At 41.6% G+C, this 27,329-nt stretch overlaps 1 protein-coding gene across 1 annotated transcript in view; it reads right to left on the reverse strand.

Moving 5' to 3' along the window:
* Nucleotides 1-8,432: 8,432 nt before the first annotated feature.
* SHISAL1 (shisa like 1) overlaps nucleotides 8,433-27,329 on the reverse strand; it is an 84,711-nt gene continuing 65,814 nt past the window's right edge. Inside the window, exon 5 of the mRNA XM_075491736.1 lies at nucleotides 8,433-9,338. Within this exon, the coding sequence (XP_075347851.1) occupies nucleotide 9,338 (1 nt within the window). The 3' untranslated portion in view covers nucleotides 8,433-9,337. The remainder of the gene's footprint in view (nucleotides 9,339-27,329) is intronic.

The raw sequence follows: 27,329 nt of genomic DNA on the forward strand, positions 1-27,329 counted from the left end.
TTGGAGACGTGCAAACAGCTGTGCTGACAACAAGGGGAGTTTGGGTTCCCTCTGGCTTAGAGGGGTCTCGGCTCACAGTTGGCAGGCATGCAGCTTGGCCTTCTTTCAGACTCCGCTATTTTTACCCTACTCTGCTCCAAAGTTTATTTGCCGGTTGCCAGCTCACCGAGGTTTGTCTCCTCAATTCCTCTCAGTGGAGCCTGGGCAGCAGCAAAGCCAAAGCCCAACCCTGTGGTACGAACTGGATAGCATCTGGACAGCAGAGCGTGGTTTTAAATCGCAAACGCAAAGCACACACTTAAAAATGTTTTTAGTTTTAACAACCGCTTCCTTCCTCAGTACGCATGGATGTTTCTGGCTCACGGGACGAAGGAGGGAAACGCCTGGCGATGGAGCGAGGCATGGGAGCTGTGGTGGGGCTGGAGAAACACACCTGCGACAAGGCGAGACCTGGCAAAGGCAATGGCAGTGTTTCAGGAGTTGGGCCCTGGAGGAGAGGACAGCACAAGGGACCCCGGATCAAACCCTGGGAGGTGGCCACAAGCAGTGCAGAAATCTGCCCGCAGCACCAGGCTGCAGGAGTTTATCACAGCTCCGGCAGAGTCTCTTTGGGGAACAAGGCTCGGTCCGGAGCACGCTGGACCTGCAGATGGGCCCTGCGATGGGATCTCGTCTAGGAGGTCTGAACCTCTCGTGACTACGAATGTGGGGCTGCAAGGATTGCAGGGGAGAACGGGCATTTTGCACCAACTAGAGAGTGATGGTGAGTAAGGACCGTGGTCCAGCCAAAATATCCTTCATTTAACTGTCAGGGAGGAGAAGTGAAATGGAAAACTGGGTTTGCCCAGTTTGTGCATTCCTGCCAACAAGGAATGTGTGTCTTTGCAAAAGGATGCTGGAAGCTTTATTGCAGAGAGGTGATAAGTAAGGACATTTCTGAATATTGGTGATTCTCCCCTGTAACAGCACGGCCTGATTTCCTGTTGTCTGAGCATTGGGAAACGGGAGGAGGAGTTAAAAGAGGAAGGTGCTGTGTTCAAGTAGCCCAAGTATTCCTGCGTTATTTCAGTCCTGAATCAGTTCCAGTTTCGGGCACTTCGAATGCCTGTGGTTCCCCTTCTCTCACTGTGAGGTTGAGGTACCTGAGAAAAAGGAGCAGGCCCCCAGCCGAAGCCATCAGCTGATGGTGTCTTGGCTGAAAAGACAAGCATTCATGTGCAGACGAGGAGGGACAGCGTTTTAGAAGGTGAAGCGGCTGGTGCTTGCAGCTAGGCGTTTGCTCGCTCCGTGCCGGGAGGCATGGCTGGGTCGTGGGGAGGCTGGGAGCACCTGCAGGAGCGTGAAAAAGCACTGCCGCTACGGTTAAACCGGTAGCTCCTTGTGTACGGGCAGTGCTGGAAAAAGGGTACGAAATGGAGGAATGATGACTACACGGCACAAACAACAGAAGTCACCTCCTGTGCCGCTCGCCTGCAGCCCGGGAACTCAATGCAAATTTGACTGTGGGCTTAAGTGGTGCTTTTTATTCATGTGGCATTTGTATGGGTAGTATAAAACATATAATATATATACAGAAAGTAAAATCTATGAGACTCACAGTATTCCATGAGTCTCTTTTCCTAGGGTGTGGGGCTATTTACTTGTTTTATTAGCTAGAGATAAGTTGCTTTAACAAACATCCATGCAGTTAGCGAAGAGAAAAGGGAAAGGTTGTGAAATGTCTTCGAGCTCCTATATCGGCATAATAATAGCAGATATAGCACGGGGATGCCGTGGCTCCTTGCTAGATAAATTCCCAGCTGGCTTTTCCTGGTGGCTGCTTAGAGCGTGTTCATTCAGGGAAAGAGAAGGTGTACTGTGTGGTTAAAATGATAATGGAGTTTACACAGCAGATGCCAGCTATCACTTACTCACCGGAGGTGGCACTTCCTACTGCGCTACCACCTACCCCAGCCGCATTTTGCAACGTAAAATCTTCTAACAAAACCCAGGCACGCTAGCGAAAGGTGGCTTTGCAGTCAACAGTTTGATATTGCACAATACTAGTTATTAATGATATAATATACTCGATTCCCAGGCCAGCAAATACCGGAGAAAGGAGCTGGTAGATCCTATGCTGGGCAGCAAAAAACTCGAGGTTAAATGCAACATAGCTTTGTAGATGCTTCTAAGATTTGAATTGTTTTCAGGAGTCGTACATGGAAAAAAGGCATTTTTCAGCAGTAACTCTACGGCAGTGAAACCCAGAATTACTTAAAAAAAAGTAATTGGGGAGAATGCCTTAAATGAAAACTGGAGCTTAGCTGGCCAACAGGACAGTATTTGCAAATATTACCTAAATCAAGCTTTTTTGTTTGTTTGTTGTCAAAGCTAAGGATTTAAACCCGATTGTCACTGGTAGTTCTCAGGGTGACAAAGCAGCTGTTGGTATTGAAGTGCCGTCACCTCTCATGGCCCAGCAGCTGTTATCAAAAACTTTCCTGAGGCACACGGCCTCTTCATTTTAAGTAAGTCTGCCCTGCCTTATGTGCTGGTTGTTTTGGATTGTGAAAGACTCAACAGTGAGACGAATAGCTCATTCCAGCGGGACAGCACTGCAAGCGATAAGCAGGCAGAGAGACGACTGAGAAATGTTACGTTAATATTCCCTAGCTTCAGAAAAAAAAAACCCAAACAAGCTAGAAAAATAAAGCAGGCTTGCACGATAGCAGAGGTAAGTATGCAGGCACACACCTCGTATTAGAGAGAGCGTGTTGCTATAGTTTTCGTGATGAGCGCAAGCCACTGGGGAAGCGAGGACTGGGCTCCCACTGGGAAGCTGGGAGAGAGCATGCTTCAGGAAGGGTTCGTCCTCGAGAGTGCCGTCCTCTGCGGTGGGGGGGGCAACAGGGAAGCACAGGTGTCTCTAACGGGATGCTTTATTTCCACTTTGTATTTTGTTCGAAAAGTATAAAAAAGAAAGGTGCAAGGGCTAGCTGATGAAAGTGTAATGAAGAGAGGCAGATGAGTTTCCCTCTCTTTAGATGACTTTTCAGTTCTCTGTAAAACCCTACTGATTCCTCATTATCCTTACAAATAAACACCAGTGTTGGAATTGCGCTTAAGGATGAAATGATGAATTCAAATTTGAGAAGAGCTTGAGGCTCCGTACAGTTCAGCTGTTCGAAGAAGAGAGTTAAAATTCTGATTGGGAAATTCAAGCCATTATACGCTTACACATGAATGCCCACACGTACCTCATATACTACTATGGTTTTTCCCCCCCAGTCTCCATTTTCTGCACAAACTAAATTAACTGTTGAGAATAACTCGGGTGAGAGGGACGGGGTTTTGTTTTCTTGGAAGTAAATATCAAAACCGAGATACCTTTTCTCTACTTGTCCTTCTGTACGTGTGACTGACAAGCAGATCAGCGGGCTCTCTGCTTTCCAGTAAGAACAAACGCTTTAGAGGAACTGGCTGTGATGCTCCTGTTTGTTTATGATTTGGTGATAATGGCTTGGTAATGGCAGTCTGTAAGTCACTATCAGCATTTTAACATCTTCTATGGAAATTCCAGAGATATGTAATTTGCTCACTTGGTCTATAAAAGCTGTTCCTGCTGAGCGTAATGTGTTGAATATAATTCTTACTCAATTACTAGAAGTGCGCTGTAAAAATTGTTGAAACTTGGTAAGGGAGCCGTAACACACCCAATACGTCAATTTACTGTTTCTTTTCTCATTTGTCTTGTAAATTTAGCTGTTCTCATAATTGCAAGTGCAGTTTGAGAAGGGGAGTGGGTTGTGATTATTTGTATTTTTACGTATTTATGTGTTTTTAAAACTCTTTTGTCCTCTCTTTCTTTCTGCAATATGTCTCCATAAGTCTTAGCACAGTGGGATGTAATTGTAGTCTCTTACAGCTGCAAAACCCCTAAGAATTATTGAAGTGTTGCTTAATGAAAATGATCCTTTTTCATTTTTGAGCTGATGTGCGTAGTTATAGAAGCTGCAGGAATGAACTATGTTACATAAAATAACTGACGTTACAAAGGATTTATCATCTTTTTTTTAAACGTGGCTTTAAAATTTCTGGATTTTTGACTGTTTAGGTGTATTCCTGCAGCGCAGTCTCTAGTCTGGGGTTAGTGATCTGATATCGAAAGCATAATTTCTAACGTGAAAAGGTACATCCTGTGTTTGTAAATGCCAGCGTTTCACTCGGCCATCAAAGATTTGGGATGAGCCAAGGAGGACAACAAGTACTGGGCAGGACAAGAGCTGAGGAAAGCTTGTGCTTGGGAGCCGCGGGACAGAGGAGAGCAAGAGCCGTTTCTGTCCAGGGAAGCAGCCCGGGCTGAGAGGCGAGAAGCCCCCCAGGACTCTCCCTCCTGCCCGGGCACTGTGTTAGGACCTAGACTCCCTGTTTATATTACTGAAATTTTCTCGACGAGTGGGTGGATGGAGGAGAAGCTTTAAGTATAAGCAAAGCTACCAACAGAAAACAGCAATTGGGGTTTTTTTGGTTGTTTTTTTGTGTGTGTGTGTGTATGTTTAATCCAGTTGTCATAAATGTTCCCTTTTACTAGTCCAAAAGCCAAAATTTCAGCTCAGCATGCTTAATATTTTTGGAACATTGGCAATGACGCCTCCTAAATGATAGGTGACAAAGGGACCTGAGAGAGCACAGAGCACTTAGAAAGTCTAAACCTTTCTGGAAAAACTGTCCAAATCCTTCAGCCTGGCAGGAAAAAAAAATCTCTTGCCTTTGTGAATTGTTGGTCCTGTCTTTTTGTACACAGCAAGTTAAACTGTATTCGCCCCTGCCTCAGCTGGGTAGGTGGACCTACCATAACATCCGTGTGGGACAGAGTACTTTGTGTATGGAAATCAAAATGTTGCTTTCTTTCTGCTCAGTTGCACGTTTGGCCTTCTCAGCTAGCCTTGGATAGTGGAAAGATTATGTTTATTTCTTAGCAGTCTCTGTTCAGCATTCCACACTTCCCTCTTAAGTATCTGGTATTAGCAACTGCTGGAAATGTGATGCAAACAAAATGGACCATGCATTTATTTACGCAATGGCCTTAGCCTTTTTTTTTGTAGCGTGGTTTGCTGTTTTGGGGGGCTTTTTTTTTTTCCCTCCAAATCCAAGCATCATTCTTTGCATGAAATACATTCTCTTAATTTCCCCTTGTATAAACCGGTGGTATAAACTATGGAGTGTTGGTACCTGGGGATTTCCCTGCAGATGGAAAGGAAGCCATGAAGTTGGAAGCTACTGGAAAAAGTGGAAACTCAAATCTCTCCAGCTATTCCAGACAGTCTTTGAAACATTAAAGCAAGTTTTATTATAGAGATTAGTTTACGTTACACTCATTTATTAAAACCTAAGGACATCTTTATAAAAACTACTGTATATAAAGACAAGAGCAGTGCAATAGCAGTGTAAAACACATTTTTGGTTTACTTGGCAATCACTTTAGAAAGACAACATGATCCATAATATGAAGTTAGAGAATGCTGCAAAAAAGAGGACAGGATTAGATCAAAAACTAGATTAGCAAATCACTGGACACGGGCACGTATTGATTTCAAACATCGAGTGTTATGTAAACAGTATTATTGTCAACATATTAATAAAGAGTGAGAAATCACTGTAACCCTAGAATTTCTAGTTAGCTTAATTAGCCTAAAATTTGACTGCAGACTATTAAAATAGACTATTGTACTGTATATATTATCTTCTTAGTGATTTACTATTTATTTAAAAGGAGGACTAGAAGAAATGCCTGTCTTTTATATGAGAGAATCCTCAAGGCTGAGAAAAGATGTTTCTTCCTGGCGAGTGGGTGAAGTTTTGTTTTTGTTGCTTTACTTTTCATACACCATCACTGGTGGAAAAATAGAACTGACTTTAAAAATCACTTTGACATATTACTTCATTGCTTCTTCAAGTGGACAGTCCTCATATACAAATTACAGCCATAATAAAACTATTAAAACCAGTTATCTAAAATAGCTGCTACAATATGCTGAAGTATACATTAAGAGGCCAGATTGTTTTCACTCTGTGTTTTTGTAAGATCAATAACCAGGCACGAAAGATGGTTAATTACAACACCAAGTCCTGCACAAGCTTTATAACTTATCTTTTTATGTCCTACGTTATACACAGCAATTATTAAGAAGTTGGACACTCAGTTCTCAGTAAAACTGAAGAAAGAAAATGAGTTGGACAAGGAAGGAGGCTTCTGGAGCATGAAGGTCGTTATAGCCACTGAGACAGACAGCTGCCATTGTTAAATAGGGTGTACAAGGGAATGATACACTTCTGTAAATATTAATTTTATATCCTTTATTTTTCCAACTATATCAGGATGAACGTAGAGGAAAATATATTTATTTTAGTCCAGGTCTTTTCTTTAGAGACGTATTGTGTTTGAACCAGTCTTTTTCTGCAGAAATAATTGAAGAATTCATTGCAGTTTATCTGGTTCACCATAATTTTGGTCAGTTAAATGAAGAGGGATATCAGAGCACTGCTACATAGATGGCTGAGATGTTCGGGTGACTGTTTGTCTAGCCAGTGCTCTTCTACAACGTCCCAAACACTAAGGGAGAAGGGCCAATAGCAATGGTGGTAGGGAAACACGTGTGGTGCACTATTTCCCTTTCGTTTAAGGCCCAACGAGCATTAGTCTTATTCAGGATCTTATATTCTGCTAAACTAGAGAGGCTATCAGATGATTGTAACAACACAATTGATGAACAATTGTTCATCAGCTACGACATGGATTTATCCATAAATTAATTGGTAGGCAAAATCAGAATTTCAGCCAGAGAGTATCTACCTTACATTAACTGGCTCTGTATAGAGAATAAAAGAAAACAAACAAACAAACAAAAAGCACATCAATTACAACGTATACATGTACTAGAAGTAAAGCATAAAACTGCTCATTAATAACGCACAATTCCCAAAGGGAAAAAAACCCTTACAAAATACAGTAAGTCACACAAACCAGTATCTAATACAAATTCCTTCATGAACATAAGCTTTTTACAAAGCTCTCTGTGGCGGTCATCACCTCACAATGAAAGTAGGTGCTGGTAGAAGGTAAAAGGTTCTGTTAACCTTTTACCTTCAAACAGTTACTGCAAAGCGCCAAGGTAAGACTGCTTACTGTAGATACGTACTTTGTTGGATGTCTGCAGGGGTTACGGATCTTGGAGCCGGTGTGGGAGTGTGGAGAAGACGTGATGCCGGCAGAGGCATGGATGGCATTGCTTCCAGCTACTTGGTTTCCTTTGCTTTTCTTGCAAGTTGGCACTAATAGCACCGCCTTACATCTCTTAGGGTTAGCTCTCCCACCACCACGAGCACTGATCCTTTCCCTGCCGAAGCTCTCATCGTCAAGGAGAGCAGTTTGGACTGTCTGCCAGTATCTGCAAGCTACTTATGGCATGTCTTTGCTGGAGGTCTTTTCTGTTCCCAGCTGAAGTGCTTTGAATGGTTCTGCAATGCTCTGATGAAATATTCTTTTTAGAAAACTAGAATTTCTTGGGTTTAGTGAGAATCAAAGTTTAAAAAATACTGACTCCATTGTATTTGAAGTGCTACGTTTCCCACAATGTAAAACAGCCCAGTTGCACTGTGGCAGCTCTGTTAACAGCTCTACAAGCTGAGTTGCATGCAGAGGTGCACACGCAGGAGCTTCTGTGAAGAGTAAGAATGGGCCGGGCCTTAAGCTTACCTAGGACAGGATGGATTCTAATGCCTGCAGGGTGGCACTCCCACCTGTGGCATTTGAATTCTTTCTTATTAGCTGTTGCCTGCCCTTACCCAGTGAAACTCAGCATTTTTTACTAGTTGGTTTGCAAAGAAAAGGGGCATGTGCATATTGGTATCCTACTCAGATTGGGCCTTCTTTGAAGGCTGGGCACTCCTGCGGTCTCCAGCCTTGTTGGGTCCCCCAGCACTGTTTGTTCCTGTGTGGCTTTAGTCACGTACCATCATGCGCTCCAGTAGCCATGAATTAGCTCAAATCACTCAGTAGTCTATTCCTTTTGCATTCAACAGAAGACCAAAATTCATTCAGATCAAAGAGGTACAAAAGGAAAACTTGATTGTTCATTGACAAGGTGTTCCTCGTGTTGGTTATACAGTAAAATATATGGTTATTTTAAAGTTATTCAGATTTGCAGGACAAAATATTAGGCATGAAGGATTAATTTGGCATTATCATGGCTTTGTGTTACAATTTCTAGATGAACTCCTCTGTTTGGTTGTCATTTCCAGGTTCTCCATGTGTATATCTTAAATAATTGAATTTCACAGGATTTGCTCATGTAATTGATACTGTATGATTTTAAAATAAACCTGGCCTGTGGAAAGTTAAGTGAAGCTATTGCAACCTAGTGACCAAGTACTCCACATACTTCTGTGGTAGCATCATTGCCCTTCTGGCTTACAAATGAATACTTAGATTTGTGAGGGGTAAACTCTGAAGCCAGTTGGTGGCTGAGGGAATTGGATTATTGCCTTGTAAAGCAGAGGGACAATGGTATTATTGCTTTTGAAATATATAGTTTGTTGATTTTCTTCTGTTTCTCTTTCAGCTTCAAGGAGTATGGGGGTGGAATGGGGTGTCTGTGTTGCTTCTTAGTAAAGCTCCCCTCTTCAGAAGGGTGTGTGAAGCTGAAGCCAAGATGTGCTCAGATGTTTGATGTCTTAGCAGAATCATTGCTGATGGTCTTAAAATGTGTATTAAGGTCGAAACGATTGCTACCCTGCAGTTTGACTCAATGAAAGGGCTTCACTTACCTTGTCATGCATGTGACAGTATGGTTAACAGTGATGGGGATTGCCAGCATCTACCCTATTGTGACAAAATATTCACCAGAGAACTTTGGAAAAACTCACATTCAGTATTCTGACACTTATATTAGGCTCAAATGGCAATAGATGGATGGGGAGGCAAAGAAAAGTTATCTACCAAAGGTTTGTCTTGTGATCTTTTTCCACCTTTGTGTGGATTTGCCAGAGCAACTTAATTTTCTTCTTATTGAGCATTTCCTCAAATATGATGCTTCCTTTCAGAGATAATACTGTCGGTCTAGAATTAAAATATTGCTTACAGACTACTTTCTTCTGGAGACTCTTTCTATATCATTTGCCTATAGAAGTTGTCTGAATGGTGTTTCTCTTCAGGTGACTTGCTCAATCTCCTTCTTGTAGTCTTTCTCTCTCCTTATCCATCTTTTTTTCAGCTCTTGTCATTTAGTTGATTTTCTTGAAAGCTGCTCCTCGAAGTCTGATCTTACCTCTCCCATCTTGAGGCACATCAATATAATTTTCTGGAAGACATAAACCACAAATGTTCCATAATGTTCATGAGCATACAACATCAAAGTATTTCCTGTAAAGAAAAACTTGTAGTTTTCTCAGTTGTGGATTTAATTTGGGGAGGCAAGCAAGAGGAAGGAAAAGCATGAGAAAGAAAGAAGAGGTGTTAGGAGGCCTCTGCCTTCCTTATTAGTTCTGTTTGGCTCACTGTGAGCTTGTGTGATATGGATGGTTGCATTCTCCTTCTCTTTTTTCTATATAGTCAGAGAGGAAGGCTAACCTTGTTTCTCCCTGTTCGTATTAAACTGGTCCTGGTTCTGCAAGGTATTAATCACACAGTAGGTGTGCAAGTTGCTTATTCTTACCTGTAACCTGGGGGACATGGAGTGCTGCCTAGCTCCTGGGTCTGGGTGCATACCTGAGGTGCTGGTGACATGCCGGGCCAACCCCTGGGTGGGCATCATCAAGAGGGAAATCTGGGAACTTAGCAGGGAAGGAGATGGGATGCTTTCCTGCAGGTCATGGAGCCTTGGCTGCTGGAGACAGCAAGGCTGTATGCTACATGATAAAAATCAGATTTCAGCCAAATCCCTCTTTCTGTATGTATGCCAGTCTACCCATTCCACATTGTTGTGTTGTCTACTACCTGTGAGATGAAAAGATCAAATACTTGCCTGAAAAGGTGAAAGATGAAACGCAAAGAACTGCTAAACTCGTTGTTTCTACTGCTTGTAGTCTACTCTGAAATTACAAAGTGCAGAGGGCTTCCCTCTGCAACCATGAATTTACTTTGAAGTAAACCTTATTTCCATGGACAATCTCACTGGAGCTGTTTACATGAGTAAAGTGTGCCTGTGACCATACGGTAAATGCCTTTATCAAATGGCATGGCGTCTTCCTGCTGCACTCATTACCAAGGTATGCATCAGACCAAGCATAGGCTGCTTACTCTAACCCCTAGTCCTTTCATATGATGAGAAAACGCACTTCTATTTCCCCGCATGTAAATGAGTAAATATTATATTCATGTGCTTTCCTCACAGAAATGTTGTGAGGATTCGTCATTTTTTGCTTGCAGTGCCTCCTGGACATAACAAATGCTTTAAATCTGCCCATCTTCACCTTGTGCAGAGTGTGTGCGTGTAACTGGCTACGCGGTCCGTCCATATATGAACTATGGCAGTGTGTAGGTAAATTGGCTGAAAGCCCAGCTAGGGGAAGTTTTGAGGTAGACCAAGATTACTAATCGTAATAATAAATTAAAGCAATGCATCTGTTTGCTCAAGAAGACAAGCATAATGGTACGAATACAAGCTGTTGGAGGCACAATTTGGTGTCTTAGTAGCAACAATACTTAATTAACTTCTCCCACCAGACAGAGTTCATCGCATATTGGGTATTCCCAAGTCTACGTGCTACATTATACATATTGCATTCCATTAATGTATAAAATATAAAGAAACATCTGTTTCAGACAGCAGAATATCTGTAGGAATCAGCATGTTTGAGGTTATCTAGTGTTTTACCCATCAAATCTATTCAGTGTAAGAGGCCTGAGTCTCAACTTTCCTGTCAGCATAACTCCATTGAAATTGCAGCAGTGAATCTGCTCAGAAGTGCAGGGTGGGGTAGGCAGCCACCTGAGCGGTAGCTCAACTGTATTGTCTTACTTCAGATTTAGGCATTTCTCGCAGTACTGCTAGCCAGGGAGGACCTCTGAGCAGAAACATGCAATTCTCTCATCACTAAGTCTGAGTATTTAAGCCTTCACCCAAAACTCAATCAAATGAAACCTATGTCCAGGTTTGACAGTTAATTGCTTTCCAATAATCAAATAGCCTAGACAGCCTTATTCATGTTAGAAATTAAAAAAAAAAATGCGTTTTTTTGTTCTGTCACTGTCCTTTTTTGATGTTGGTAGAAATGGATACTAACAAAACATGCAAACCTGCCTCTTGTGAGGTCTGCAGGCAGAAGAAGTTTAAAACAAGCTGTTTGTATCTAGAAGAGAGTCTCCTGAGACTTAGTTATAACTAGTTTAAAAAATACCGTGGAGAGAGAAACTGAAGAGTATAAGCACATATCACGGCTTGGAGCCACCTACATCCTTCACGGCACCTTCAGTTGTTTCTTCTCACTCTTCTGTAGAGTGCCATGTGTCCTTTAGCTCAGATGAAATGCTTTACTAATCTACAATCTGCATAATTTAAATCACTAGATTGTTTGACAAGATGCAGTTTCTTTTAGTTATTTATTTATTTTTAAAGAAATGTTTAGAGATGGAGCAGGTAGAGCAGGCATTTGCGTGCTCCAGGACAGAATGCAATTTTAAATGTGTCAGACCCATCAGCCAGTTACTCTTTTCCTGTGCCTGAGAGTCCCAAAGTTGCTCCTGGCACGCTTGGCAACAGAAACCCCATATTTGTCGCTTCTGGTCACTTCTACAGGATTTTAATGTATTTAGAGCTGAAGTGTGTGCTCTGGAGGTGGCTCAGGTTGCCTCCTACTCACTAGCAAAGGTTACCGTCGTTGTGTAGCACCCCAGTTGCCCTTGCTGCTCTACCTAACTGCTCAGTGAACAGCACGTAGTCAAGCTGCACTGATTTCATTGCCCAGCAAGGAAGTAGATTGCCTTCTCTTCCACAGCAATGACTTTGCATGGCGGCTTAGTTCCGCTGGAAAAAATGGCATCCATTAATAATGAAGGAATGATTCAGAGCCTCTGGAGGCAAGTTTTTTTCAGGGACTTTTGTCATTTTCTGACAAATGAAGTAAACAGTTGCCGCATTCACCATTCCATGGCCTATTGCTAAGTCAGTGGTCACATAAAAGTGCCATCAATCACCACAGCCCCTTCAGACCTCAGAAAAAATAACAAATGGTCTCTGCAAATATCCAGATCTTGCTCTGGCATAAAATTGTATTACACTGATCTAAGCAGACCTGCGCCTGTTGAGGTTCTGCTGCAATGCCTTCAAATCTGGTCATGCTGGGAATGAAAGAAAAGCTTTCACTCTCTCTATTCACAGGAAGAGCTTGGATACCAGGCTAACAAACAGCTTTCTGCAATAACAAGCCCTTGGCGGATACACTGATTATTATAGGCAATAGGAATGTCCTCCTTCCCCATAAATGGAAGGACAAGGGAGAACAAAGCACAATGCACTACATTTTTAAAAAAGCCTCACAAGATTGAAAGGAAGGACATGAGAAATGAATTGCAGGACAAGCACCAAATGAAAAGCCATTCAGTTGTCTAAATATATTACAAACCAGAAGGAAATAGAACATAATCTAATCCCTCTGCCTGTGGAGTCTGCCAAAGAGCAGGGAAATAATTTTCATAGCTTGGCATCTGTACACTCCTATGGTTATATTATACATAGCATATAACATTATATCCAAAATGTATGCTGAAAGGCTGCTTGGGTTACCAAGTCTAATTCTTAAAAGTTATGAAATGCCAGAATGAACGCTGCTGCTGCAATCTCAATTTGGCCCTCTTGTTTGCATGAAAGAAAGCAGAAAGCCTCAGACTTTTTAGGTGGGGCTCATCATCTTTTTTTTCTTTGGGAGAACATCAAAATAGCTGAATGATTCAGGTTTTTCCAATGTAGGGGAAACTTCAACAGCAACTAAAATTTGCTTCAGGTTGGCTCATTCCTGAAGAGGTCGAATGTTTTGGGTTTTTTTAATTGACTAGGAATGCTTCAACATTAAGCAGTGGCACTGGATGTTGCCATCTTGCCATAAAGGAGCGGCGGTTTGGTCCCTATTTTCATCCTCAGGCTGAGTGATCTATTAATGGGTTACATCATCTTTAATGCAGCACAAATTCTTCTCTGGTCTAGCTGTGAAATGCATCACGCACTTGCATGAGGTCAGATGAGAGGACTGCCTTAAACAGTGGCAAATCAATTTTGTTGCAGCCATTGTGTAAAATGACCACCATCACTGGTAGCCATCACTAATGTTTCTAAAATAATAGCTGGCTCAGGGAAGATAGACATCTGGCACTTAAGAGTTTAAACAAAACCCAGGCACTGGAAATTTTCAACTTGAAAAACAGACTCTGAATTTTCAACTCAAGTGTTATTTCTACCGTAGCTGACAATTCTGCAAAGGTGGAGAGAAATGTCAAAATATGTTTGAAAGTGAATACCTCAGGAAGGTGTTAGGGCTTAAACAGAATAAATGTGCAACACATGCCAGATTCATCAAAGTTAAGCAATCCCTTACCTGCAGATCTAAGAGAAGACTACAGAAATATCTAGGATGTGTTAAGAACGAAACCAGAAGCTTCTGCCCTGGTAGGTATGCTCTTTGTGGTTGGGGGATGCATAAATGGGGCCAACTGAGAGAATCCCTTTGCTAAGTAGTCAGAAATGTCTGGGACTCTTCTATCCATCAGTTGTTAAGAAACACTGTGGGACTTCAGAACAGGCCCGTAAGCCCCAGGGAGGCACGGGACAGACGGGCTTGTTAAAACTTGATCACATTCAGTGGGGACATTTTGGAGGGGTTCCTATTTGAGGGCAGGTACCAACTGTATTAAGCTGGTGGCCTGTAACTTACCTAGTGCAGGTGTGAATGGCAACTAGAAAGGTTATTACACGCTCTGGATTAAGCATAGATGGAGAACTGTGAACCACAACTTGGATGAGTCATGGGTCTGGGGTGTAGCACCAGAGTGCTCAGGAGATTAAGCAGTTCCCTGTCAGCTAAAGAGAAGACTTTCTCAGCAGGATTTCTCTGCCCTGCTGCTCTTTTGGAGGACATAACTTACCCTTTTGCTATCATAGCTTGTGAATTGCTATCCTTATTTAAGAGCATCAGGCAAAAGATAGATAGGTTGGTTGCAACAATGAGTGGAAGAACATGCATTTAGCTGGTGTCTTCTGGAAAGATGAGGCCTACTTACAAGTCTTCTGTGACGTGCCCTGAACGGTGCTGGGATGTGCTATATACGTCAACATACACAAGGCTATCAGGAGAGAGAGCTTTTGCTGGGGTGGGTTAAAGATTATACTACGTTCATAGTAGTCCTACCGAAGCACCAGAAAGCCTGACTTCCGTAACTGATGCTGGGAGAGCCACGATCACGTGAGAGATGCTGTCTGCTCATCTTGTCGCTTTGCAGGTGGGAAGAAACCATTTGGATTATATGAGTTTCCTTTGGATTGTGCTTACAGCAACGTATTTGCTCATGCTGCAATGCATTAGCATCAGTACAATGCGTACTTGATGCGGAACAAGTCAGACATAAGGCATGAATGGGACCAACTCAAAAGCGCAGGTGGAATAGGTCCTACCTACCAGTCACTGGAAATGGGGCTGCATGTCACCTGTCAGATTGCTCTCCTGCCTTCCACCTGAGAAATATAGGTGGGAAATAGGCATGCGCCTACTTCCATTGTGCTTTCAGAGCAGAATAGCCTGTCCGTGTTATGGAAGCTAATTATCACCTAAAGGCTTAATATGTTGCAAAAAAGAATGCTGTCAGCTGTCTTAGATATTGGAGCATTGTAGCAATATATTCAAGAGTAGCAATGTCTGTTTACAATGCTTGAGAAAGGGTTACTAGAAAAAGTTCAAGTGCATCAATTATGAAGCAGCGCAATTTTAAAGAAATTTCCATTTTAATAATTTGTTATGAGTGTTGGTAAACCTGCCTTTTAAATTGCTCGCTCCATTTCTCAAGAATCTCACCTCTTTTAGCCTGGATTAAGCTTGTATAACTCCGCTAAGGACTGAGGGATATAAAACAAACTGCACTTCATATCGCTGCTGAGAGCTGCTCACTGGCTTTAAAGGAGCTTTAGAAACTTTGGGAAGATCTTGCGTTCCTAGGGGGTAGGCTGGCTTGGGCACTTGTATGGGAGAAGGAGCTGCTGGTGGATGGCAGGTACCTGCTGGCCAGGTCCTTGGTTGTACTGCTGTCCTGCAGAGGAAAGGCTGGTGGGTCAGGGGAGGTGCAGGGGTACTCTCCATACCAGAGGGACATAGAGCAACTTGAAGGATTCACACCCTAGTGCTATTTATTTCCTAGCTAAATCTGAACCCAGTGCTAAGACCTGCTAATTAATGACAGCCAAGCCCCACAGTGGTGTGCAGTTACACATGAGGTAAGGTTACTTACACCAGTAGAGGGTCTTTGTTTGCCTCTTTAAATTACTTTTTAATTTGATTCCATGACTTCTTGTTGCTAATATAGGGTTCAAAGATGGTTTTCAGAGGAACACTTTGTCTATAGCACATGTTTGGGCTTCATACTGGTGGGCCCACTGGTTCGGACTTGTGTCTAGGGCAGTGCTCTGAGCTGGTAGCCAGAGAGCTGGGAAACAAATTGCGAGCAGTTAGAAATTGCCTCCCAGCTCTCCCCTGCAACGAAGGGAGGGCCCTGCACCGGCGCTGCTTTTGGCACAGCGTATGGTCTCGTTACCGATGATCTGGCTGCTTTTTTGGTAAGTGAAGCTTGGGATCTGCTTGGATCCCAGGTCTGTCTCACAGACGGATGCAGGAGGAGACTTGGCACTTGGAGAGAGCCTGGAGAGCTGCTGCAGGCGAGGACTTGCCTTCCCCACCTCCTCCACCAGAACTGCGGGTGTTAAAACAGCAGCTGGCTTAACTTTTGTTATTAATATGCCTGCCTGGCTAACAGACCAAAGCTAAGAGAGAAAACAGGTTTCCTGTAGAGTTTCTGGAATATCTATAATTGTACAAATTAAATATGTCTTTTGTCCCATCAGTTGGGTTGGGTGGGAGGGGAATGAAACCACACAGGATACAATTTTCTCTATTTTTTCCTAAAGGCCATGTTTTACAATTCTCACTTACAAAGAGAAGTGATGTGAAACCAATAGGGTTGCTAACATAAATAAATATTACTTACTGTGAATAATGGTTTCTGAAGTAACCCTATGCTTCTGAAAGTCAAATATTTTTCAATTAGTAGCAATGTTTTTCATTTGATAGTTCCTGAAATGGTTGATACTCCTGAACACAGTTCTGGAAAGTAAAAACACCCAGTTCTCTTGGAGAATTTGAGGGTTTTTTTTAAAAGGAAATATGAAGCATTCAAAGTTCTGATTTATGAGTGTTGAATAGAGGAACAGATGAAGGTTTGAGGACATAAATTGAAAGATGATCACTGAAAAGCTGCGTGTGTCTTCCCTCACTGAAGCGTTGCAGTCTGATTTTTAATGACCTGAAATGTTTTCTTCCTCCTCTTAAGGTTATTCCAAAAAAATACTCAAAACACCCTGGGCCTTCCAAAGCATCTTAAAAGTGTTGATGGCCAATGACAAGTAAAACTGAAAGTGAGCTGACTTAGTAATTTGCCAGACATCTCTGAAACCCCTGAGTCACTAGCAGGGTGCCCGAATCAGACGTATCGCTTGAGGCTGAAATTCATCTGGCTGATTGTTGCCAAATTTTCCTGTAGGCTAATGTGTGGCAACCATTACATAACTGATACACCTGAAGGCAAATTAATTTGCATGGTTCACAAAAAAACCCCCTGGTTTTGTTATGTATACAGTTTGAACTGCCTTCAATTTTTTTCAAGACCTCAGTGAATCACTATGCCAAACTGAATAGGGCTATCATGTAACGAACTCAGACTTCTTGTTCCACTTGAGACTGTGCTCATTTTCACATATTTTCAGCTAACTGGAGTGACCAAATAGCTTTAATTACATTCCTGTCATAGAGGAAGATGACTTGAGATATTTAGATGTGGAGAGGCCAAGAGGAACTATTGCTAGAGGCAAGACAGTATTTTTTGCCTGCTTCTTTAAGGTCTGGGGCAGGCACGTTGCTTTGGAAAGGAGATTATTGCTATGTGTAATTTAACGGCACAGATACTGTAAGTGGGTTTCATCTCACCTAACTTTAGACATCAAATTGGTTAGATGTCTTCATTTCCAGAGAGTCACCCCAGGCTCCTTTATCGTCAACAGAAAGCAACAGGCACCTCTGCAGACCTACTCTCCTTCTCCTGGGACAGCTGTCAAGTTGGGTGAGTGATGCTGCGGGGACTCCTCTTTGTCCTTACTGGCTCCAAAAGAAACCGACGGGTAATCGGTTAAGATGCAGGTGCCTAAAAGTGCCATGCCTAACTTCAGGAATGAGTAGTCCCACTCCCTCCCAAAAACTGAATAATAAAAATGTGTAAAGCTAGGATGGATTTCTGTTACCATCATGTTCAGTCTCATACTGCCACATGCAAATATATAACCCTCTATGTAAATATATCCAACTCTGTGCTATTTACTATCCAGTACCACAAAGTGGAAGTTGTTCTGTAGCCTCCATGTTCTGGTTAGAAACCTTCTTCCCTCATGTTTATTCATAAGCAGATTTGATTCATGTGTCTGAGACCTATAACATACTAAAAGCTTTTGGTGGAAAAACCAAGGCCTGTAGGTATTCCCTCACATGCAGCTACCTCTGGAAAGAAAAGCAGCTTCTTACCCTACTTGTGCATGTGCAGTCCCAAAGATATATTTTTCCCCTCTCTCACGAACTTCCATTGGCTGAGTGGCAGGAAAGGTGCATCCCTGAGGCTCGTGACTGTGGCACCCCAAGAGACGCTGCTTGCTCCTGTGGATGGGGTAATGGGTGGGCACTCTTTGGAGCAGGGCTTGATACTCAGGTTTTTTTGCACAGTGAAATCTCTTGGTACTGCTGTAAAAGCTTTTAAAAAAATCCGTTAACCTTTGAATATTTCTACATCAGTGGTAAGGACTGAATTATCTGAATGTCTCTGATTTCAGCTCATCCCAATTTCCCAAAAGCTGACGTTACCAGCTTTCAAAATCTGTTCCCACAAAGGGGCTATGACATACCTAAGATACTCAAGTAGTCACGTTTACTCAGCTCTTTTACAGCAGTGTCAACCCAGACATCTAAGATCCAAGACAGCACAATGAAAAGTACAAGAGGCTTTACAAGAGCGTGCCCTTCTATGTAAAATTCAGGTACATGATAGGAGAAAAAGGCCTCCTTTCATGCTGGCTGACAATTTGAATTTAACAGATCCGCTACAAATTGAAAGCCGGGTTTAAAAAGCAAGCAGTAAAACTTGCCATGTGATTTATGACGCGTGCTAGGACACTGCCATTCCCTGCTTATGCAATCTCCTAACGCACCCAAAAACTTCACTAGGGATATTTTAAAAACAAAACCACCAAAACTTTGGTATAACAGTACTGCCTGATTCAGAAAGAATAACACTTCTAGAGTGTATTCTTTTATTAAGTCTAGTAACTTTTAATTTTTTGGAATTCCTTTGCCATACAATGACCAATAATTTATTTATAAATGAAGGACATAATTTAAAAGTACGTTTATGCAAGCTATACTCAGTGTAGAGTATGTTTACTCATGTGGATGATCAGTTCTAAGTGTTGTAACAGGTCTTTGCAACTTGCAGCTGAGGTTAAATGCAGCTTTATTATACAGGATGATGTATGTGGTTTGTACCTTGACGTTAATTGAGCTGTACAGAAAAGTTAGTAAGTGAAGGAGAAATGTGGCCATATGTAATGAATTATGTGGGTATAAGTATAGTGATGTGAGTGCACATGCACGTGGATATGTATATATGTGTATATGTGTACATAGCATCTATTATTTATTTATCTGGCCCACAGTTTCTGTATATAATCTTCCACGTTTTATACATAACTGTAGCTTAGTTTCTTTGCAAGATTCAGGAATGAACTACTCAGCTAAACAGAAGTAGACTAACCTGCGTCAGGTGAATATCCTGCCCCTTTTATTATCTCTTTTTGCCCTAGCACTCTCTGCCACCTTGGCATCAGCAAAATTCAATCTATTAAAATTGCTGCCCAGCATGTCCTGAAGTCCAACAGAGGATAAAAACAAACACATTCATGGAAATTGAACTGTTGAAACATGCTGAAAGAGGGGAAACGGGTTAGCCAAACATTACATTTGAGTGTTTTGGTACCATTTGCACAGCTTCAAGGTGCTGACTTCTTTCAAGGCCCATGGAAGTCAATAAAACCAAAAGCGACTGAGATTTCAGGGGATTTATGTTAGAAGCAGGAGAATAATTTTTTCTAGATTCCATTTGAAAGCAGGTGGCAAAGCTGGTTTCCAAAGCAGATCAGATTAATATATTGCTTGAACCAGATCCCAGCTGGATCACCTACAATTCCTAATAACACTGTGAAATACTCCAGGGTCTTCATTCCCCTGGTAGCAAGGTGGGTGCTGCAGGGGCAGAGGGGGCAGAACAGTGGCCCCGAAGAGGAAGGTGGCCGGTTTGCGTGCCCGTATCCAACAACCACCCAGCAGCAAGGTAGGTGGTGAGCCCGTCTGGATGCTGGAACTGCTCCTCAGCCCCCCTCTAGCCTGTGCATTTCATTTGACTTACTAAATTACTGCCCTTTCTTTCTCCCGTTTCCATTCTTCTCTCCTGCGCATTAAAAACCTTCTATAATCACTGCTGCTTCCTCCAGGAGAGCTGAAACAAGATGCGTGTGCTGCTTCCCTTAGCCTCGCCAGAGGCTGAACTTGCTCCAACTGCAGAACAGGCTATTTAGGAGGGAGGAATCTGTTTCAGCACTTGAATTTTGATCCCCAAACCTGTGGTTTAGCCCAGAGTTGTATATTCACTCCCAGTTAAATCAGCTTTTTTATTTACCTCCACACAATACAGGAAATTCTTTCATTTCTGGAAATAAAATGCATATTAATGGCATGTGGAAAAAATAGTATTTCTTGAAATAGTTATTTCTTTTACGGAAAAGCCTTATTTTCTACTTTCACTTTTCAGTATTAAGAGGGCTAGTCTTCTGAGTCAGAGCTCAAGAAAAAATATGTAGTAATTACTGTGTTGAGAGCTAGATTTCATTGTAGGATGAAACAGTGATTGTGTTTCCTGTAACTGTTCTTTCTGTGTATGATTTTTTTTTTCCTCAACTGAATTTGTGTGGCTTTTCTAGCAGTATGAAATCTAAAACTATTTCTTTTAAAATAAATTTCTGAAGATCCTTCAAAAAAGAGCACGGAACAGCTTTTTAACATTAACAAAGTTATCAACAATAGTAAAAAAAAACAGGAGTAAAGCTGTTGCAATTTAATCTGGTTACTGTTTGACTTCCTGTTGTAGATCCAGTGTATGTTTCTTTGCACATAACCATCCAAGCAATAAATAATTTTTCACTTTGATTACCTGTAGTCAGGGGCAGAATGGTAGCACCCGCACTGGAAACAGCACTACATGCTGGAAGAGATGTTAGAAGACAATTTTATGCAGAACTGCCTCTTCCCTCTTTCCTCCCTGCCTTTCCCATGTAAAAAGCCATAGGAAAAGTTGAGGTGTGTTGAGATGTGGAAAGAGAAGAGGCCAAGGACCCTGGCCAATTTTAGCAGAGTGCAAGAGGCAAGAAAACAATTTCTCTTTTGTGGTTATCTGAGCTGTATTGCCAGCTTTACAAAGAAAGATGCTTTGACGCCAGTGGTGGAACTGTGACTGGTTTTTTATTTTTAAATTGTCTCACAGCTGCATCTAGATATTGGTCTGCTGGGGTGTAAAATGTCCTTTGGCTGCAGTAGGATCTTTGTGCATGGATCAATGACAGTGTATGACCCCTGCTGAGTAGCATTTCTGGCGTTGCAGAGAAAGAAAAACAGTGCTTGCTTGGCGTCATCGGGCTGAGGTATTCCACTTGGCATGGCTTGGTTTGAATGATAATTTATGAAGCATGGAAATTTTTGTTTTGAACAATTATGACTGCCAGCTGGTGGGTTATTCTCTGTTTGTTCTACGTTATTCTTCATTATTTACTCATTTGTTTGCACGTGTGTGCACGTTTTGTATTGCGGATCTATTGTATGCTCATTTTTTCATGACTGACATTTAGGCTTCTTGCAGTTGGCCAGTGATGACTGCAGTTTTCAGGTGTGCACCTTAATATTAGATGAGAGGCAGAAAGACTGTAATAATTCAGAATGCATAATTCAACAACAGCTATCACATGCACGCACTGTAACAGAGAATCCTGCTGTGCTGTGTCAATGTTCTTGTGTCCACTATAATCTTACAGCACTTCCAAATAAAAACTTGGAAGCCAGTTACTTACACACAAAAATAATCTTCACCTCTTCAGCTCTGCTACCACCACTGGCTTTCTGTGCCTGCAGAACGTGAGAGACGAAGATTTAGCAGGTGGTCCCGAGATGAGACTTTGCCCAGAGATTTCCATTCTTTGGTGTGATTATGCAATCACCGTGCAGTCCCACTGGCATCAGCAGCCATTATGCACCAGCTGCATAATCAAGCGTTTATTGGAAGAGGTGGGGAGGAAGAAGGCCACATGTTTGTCCCCTGTGTTCCCTAATGGTAGAGGATGAAACAATTGGAAAAAGCATTGTGTGATTTTTGATGTGCAGCTGTTGGCTCGTGTTTTCTGACTGCTCTGTAAGTCCAACAAGAATGCAATGCTAGGAAAATGCGATGCTTGGGTCGTAATAACCCCATGCAATGCTACAGGCTTGGGGAAGAGTGGCTGGAAAGCTGCCCAGTGGAAAAGGACCTGGGGGTGTTGATCGACAGCCGGCTGAATATGAGCCAGCAGTAGCCACAAAGACCAATAGCATCCTGGCTTGTATCAGAAATAGTGCAGCCAGCAGGACTAGGGAAGTGGTCGTCCCCCTCGGCACTGGTGAGGCTGCACCTTGAATACTGTGTTCAGTTTTGGGCCCCTCACTACAAGAGGGACATTGAGGTGCTGGAGTGCATCCAAAGAAGGGCAACGAAGCTGGTGAAGTGTCTAGAGCAGAAGTCTTATGAGGAGCGGCTGAGGGAACTGGGGTTGTTTAGCCTGGAGAAAAGGAGGCTGAGGGGAGACCTTATTGCTCTCTACAACTACCTGAAAGGAGGTTGTAGAGAGGTGGGGGTCGGTCTCTTCTCCCAAGTAACAAGTGATAAGACGAGAGGAAATGGCCTCAAGTTGCACCAGGGAAGGTTTAGGTGGGATATTAGGAAAAATGTTTTCACTGAAAGGGTTGTCAAGCATTGGAACAGGCTGCCTAGGAAAGTGGTTGAGTCACCATCCCTGGAGGTATTTAACAGATGAGTATACGTGGTGCTTAGGGACATGGTTTAGTGGTGGACTTGGCAGTGTTAGGTTTGCGGTTGGACATGATGATCTTAAGGGCCTTTTCCAACCTAAATGATTCTATGATTCTATGTTTTTAAAATGTCAAAATATCTTTCTGGCTTGCATCTATAATATGTCTTCTCAGCCCTTTTTCTTCTCACAGCACTTCCGTTTTGATCAATGTTCTGCTAAAATACAGTTCCCTCAAAGTTTCTCTGAATGTCTGTGAAAGAGAAACATGGTTGAGTGTGTGTTCAGTTTCATTCATGTAAGTTCAGGTTCCCATAGATGTGGGTTGCCCACCTATTACTTTGATATAATTTTTCTCCAAGACTGCCTTCCTAATGACAGACTTTCCAAAAGTCAGGTAAGCTCTGCAGCTCTTTCTGAATGCTTTCCCATCTGACATTACATTTTTTTCTGCTACAGGCCCTAGTGAAGGTGACATTTCCCTATAGCATGCACCACTGCTAGTGAGATAACAGCTCCCCACTTCTAATTGGCATCTCCTCTTTATATACTCAAGAATTTTGTTAGCTTTCTTAGCCATCATACTTTATAGGAAACTGATGGTGGGTAGCTACCTACTGTATTACTGGATATTTCAAATGGTTCCAGGATACTCTGTATCAGCAATGCCTACAACAGAACAGTAGAGAGTGAGTTGTGCTGTTACCTGAACCTTATGTCCCTGTTTCTACTACATAATGTAAAATGTGCAATCTTAGTGTTGCGAGGCAGGAACTTTGTTGCCCAGGTAGGTGTGCTAAGTTTCAGATACCAAAGCAGAGTGTGGTAAAATCAGTCTTTAAGAGCTAGATTACAGCCTGTTGTATATTTGTTCTTTGTAATGCATTTGCAAATTTTTATAGAGCTATGGGAGAGACATACGTAGAAACTGCATGCAGTACCAAAAGGTTGTGAATCCTTTAATGACCCCTTCATCTTCTCTTAGACAGTCTACCAGAACCTTGCCAAAGCACTAGATTACACGCTGCACTGTGTGAGCACATGTACTCATGTGCTTCCATGTGGTCTCCTCATAGTATGTCAGGTAACGTGCAAAACCCAACTAGAAGAATCAGTGTTCATGTATGTTTGTGCATAGAGCAGGCTGAACCTGGGACTGTCGGAGCCCAAACCTACAGACTTCTACATGCCTCCACAGTCCCAGGATTACTGCCTCCTAGATATGAAGGTACGATCCTCTGGAAACTGCAATACGAGACTGGGGGTGGGGGGCAATTTCTTGCTCTTACAGTATTACAAAATTTACTAAATTTTACACAAATTACAATAATAGAAGTATTGTCAAATACTTTCAGTCTGGCCCTCAGTAATCAGATGAGCTTTTCTGTCTCATCTGTCAAACGGAAGTAACAAAACTTGACTAGCTCACATAAGCGCTGTGTGGATAAATACACCAGAGCCTATTAAGTACTCATTTACTTCTATAGTATATCAGAGCAGCACTAACTCCAGCTATAGCCAGTGGTCATGAGAGCCACCCTTAAGAAAGATAGGGAAATGCTAGCCAACCCCCTAGCTAATTTTTAACAATTCTGGGTTTTAAACATTCTAGACCATGTTTGCACTAATCTAAATAGAGTAAAGGAAAAAAGCAAATGAGGCAGAGAGTGCCCTCACAGGTGAAATTTATTTGTGCAACAAACACTGGAAGATTAGGACCTAAAATGGGAAGATGTGGATTACTCTTGTCACTATCCTAATGCTTAACAAGCTCTTTTTTCTGTTATCTCACTTGTCTCTAAATCCTCCAAAACCTGCCTCTTACAGCCAGCATCATCTTGCTTAAGTTAAGTATGGTTGTTGGACTGCTTCAGGTATTTTTATTTTTGCTTTATGTATTCCCAGGGAAAAGACAGGAAGAGTCAACCTGAGCAAGAGTTGGCAAATGCCAAACCAAGTTCACTTTTTTTCAATAGCAACATGATTAGGTTGTATTTTTAACACATCCACAAAAATGCATCCACATTTTTCTCTTCTTTTAGTTGTTCATGCAAACAGTGGGTCTCTTTTTAATTGGGATGCCATTTTTTGTTGTGAGCTCTGAGAGGCTTCAGTGAATAGTAAAAAAATAAAAAGTCAACTCCTAGCCCCTCCTGTAATTTTCTTTAAAATGTCTTAAAATGCAAATTCAGCAGGCATGTTTCTAGTTGATTTCAGTCGTTAACTTCAGCAGCATAAGAGAAGTTTGGTATGTTTTTGGTAATCCAAAAGGGTGAACTCTGGCTGCTTTCCAATCACAATTTCTTTAGAACTTTTTAGGTGAAACTGTGCTGGAGATGAGCTGTTAGCCTAAGAATGATAAAAGGTGCTGGGTTCAGCAGCTCCCTATGACTCATCGCTTTTCAGAGATGAGAAGTTGGGAATGCAATAGAAAATAACTTGCCTCCCTCGTCTGCGTGACTGATTAAAATCTGTACCACTAATCAACGTAGAATATAGTTAATGACTGTTTAATTAATTTACTGTAATTTTTGATGAAGCTCACTGCAATTACTTTTCCACATGCTAGTAATGATTTTCAACAGAAAGAAGGCAGCCTGTGTAGCGTGTCAGCTCTCAGAGCAGCATCACTTTAATGACTGCAAGGAATCGGTCTAATACGGAATTCAGCTCAGAGATATGATTAGCTAGTAAATACACACAATTCCCATAACTACGAAGGCTTCTTTGTGCATAAACTACTCAACTATGTAGTAGAGCACCAGTCCTTCAGAAAGAAAAATTGTAGCTGGGCCTTGCCCCCTTTTGGATTTGAGCCCAACAGTCATTGTTCTGCCAGGTGATGGCATGAACTGCTGTGCAAACACCTTTTCACCGCTGCTTTTAACACCTATGGTAAACGGTTATGTCTCCACAATTGTTCCACCTTTGAGATTCTTTGGAGCCTAAGTAAAGGTTACCAATACGTACGAGCACCAGGAAACAGATTACCCTGTTGGAAAGTAAAGTGAGGTAGCTTATTTATTTCACACATAACCACTTTTTACAGTCATTTTTACCCTCCAGTATTTTATGATGGGTGCCCAGTTTCCACCATTTATTCCTGTGATGCTGCTCTGTGGAGGCTACATAGTGTTGTGCTGATTAAACTAATTTCTCTGATGTTTAAAGTAATGTGTCTCACTTGTTCTGTTTTGGGATCACGTTATCACCTGACATGGGACTAACAGTAGCAGCATTTCTAATTGTCTTCCAGTGACATTTGTCATATTCCTGCCGTTTAATGTCTTAAACTGGTTTTCTCTCTAGCATTTCTGATTTCCAAGAAACTTTTTATAGTGGATTTCAAAGCCTTTTCAGAGGCATGTTTTTTCTGCAGTGAATAGATTTTCGTCACAATTATGGTTGTAGATATCTGTGTATATGTATTTATGACAGTGTTGATCATGTAACTTCTCCAAAACCTTTTAAGTTCTTGGAAATTGTTTGCTGATTGACATGAGCTTTCTCTCATGACTTAATGAACAGTAAAATGATTCTAATGTTTCTGAAATTTCAATGCTTTTTGATCTATTTTCCTTTTGAGACTTATATATCAGCCATATATCTGATACATTCCTAATGATGAACAAACTGACTGTCTAATTGCTGGCCTTTTCTTGAACTGTGCAGTGAAACATCATTATATACAAACATGTTTTATCACTTTTCTGATGAAATGCCTAATTGCTTGCTGCGGTTGTCTTCGTCATGATCTAATCAGGGAACAGTGACAATAAAAGTAATGATGTGGTAGATCCTTGACCTCAGCTCTCACTGCAAATAATTGCCTGACATTGTTACCATTTACGGTCATGCATTCAGCATTATCACATAAGCTTTTGATGATTTCATTATTGTCTGGTATTGCATAGTATGCCATCATTTCACATAGAAATTTTAGCATACTTTAAAAGATCTTCTGTAACCCCATAAAAGGATTATTTATTACATATGGCTTTTTGTTTAATAATAACTCTGAGAATAATAAATTGGTCTGTACACAATCTTTAGCTCTACTACCTGCTTGTTCCTCCTTGAGTTAGGGAGTTATCCGTTTCTTGACATCCAAAATATACGTTTGGAGTTTATTTTCCAAGACACTGAAAGCAATGGGATTTTACTTCAGAGATTTTTTTCTTCTTCTTCAATTCTCACTTCTGTTAAAAGCACCGAGTGTACACAGATAGTTGTTTTGCAGGTGTTTTTAGTAGTTCTCGGGGCCATAGCCTACTTAAGATGGACCGTATTCTGTGCATAATTTTCTTTCTTTTTTTTTTTCCTTTTTTTGAAAAGTGCTTTCTTTCAGTTCAGAACTCTGAGTTACGCTAAGTCTCCTACTTAGAAATCATGTTGCAACTTTGCATAAACAAAGGAAGGCTTGCCTGTTTAGATCATTAACTCCAGCTCCTTAACACCTCCCCTTTTATTTCTTCCACCCCTTGCAATATCTTTGGCTGATGCTGTTTATTCTCCCTGTCGTTTGCTTGTCCATCTGCCTTATTTAGTCTCTAGAAAACTAAAAGCAATTAGTTGAATTTTATCAATGTAATAAAAGTTTTGCTTCCTGCCAGTTAAAGCTTAATAACAGCTGAGACTGCATAAATTCAATACAAGGTATGGGAGCTACTCACTGCTTCATACCTTTGCCTTTGCTACTCTAGATCCAGCTACTCTTAAAAGCATGTCAGAGACAACTAGGCTGATTTTCAGTTACATTTGTATTCACAGATCTAAATCAGGAGTGATTGTGAGTGCCTGACTTTTAAATGCATCTTTTTAAATGCAGACGTTAAAGTGAAATCAGCCAGCCTGGACACCTTTGATGTGCTATTGAGAGAAATGGCCAGATTGCTT

The sequence above is a fragment of the Mycteria americana genome, chromosome 1 (assembly GCF_035582795.1).
Source record: "Mycteria americana isolate JAX WOST 10 ecotype Jacksonville Zoo and Gardens chromosome 1, USCA_MyAme_1.0, whole genome shotgun sequence".
NCBI classification, from domain to species: Eukaryota; Metazoa; Chordata; class Aves; order Ciconiiformes; family Ciconiidae; genus Mycteria; species Mycteria americana.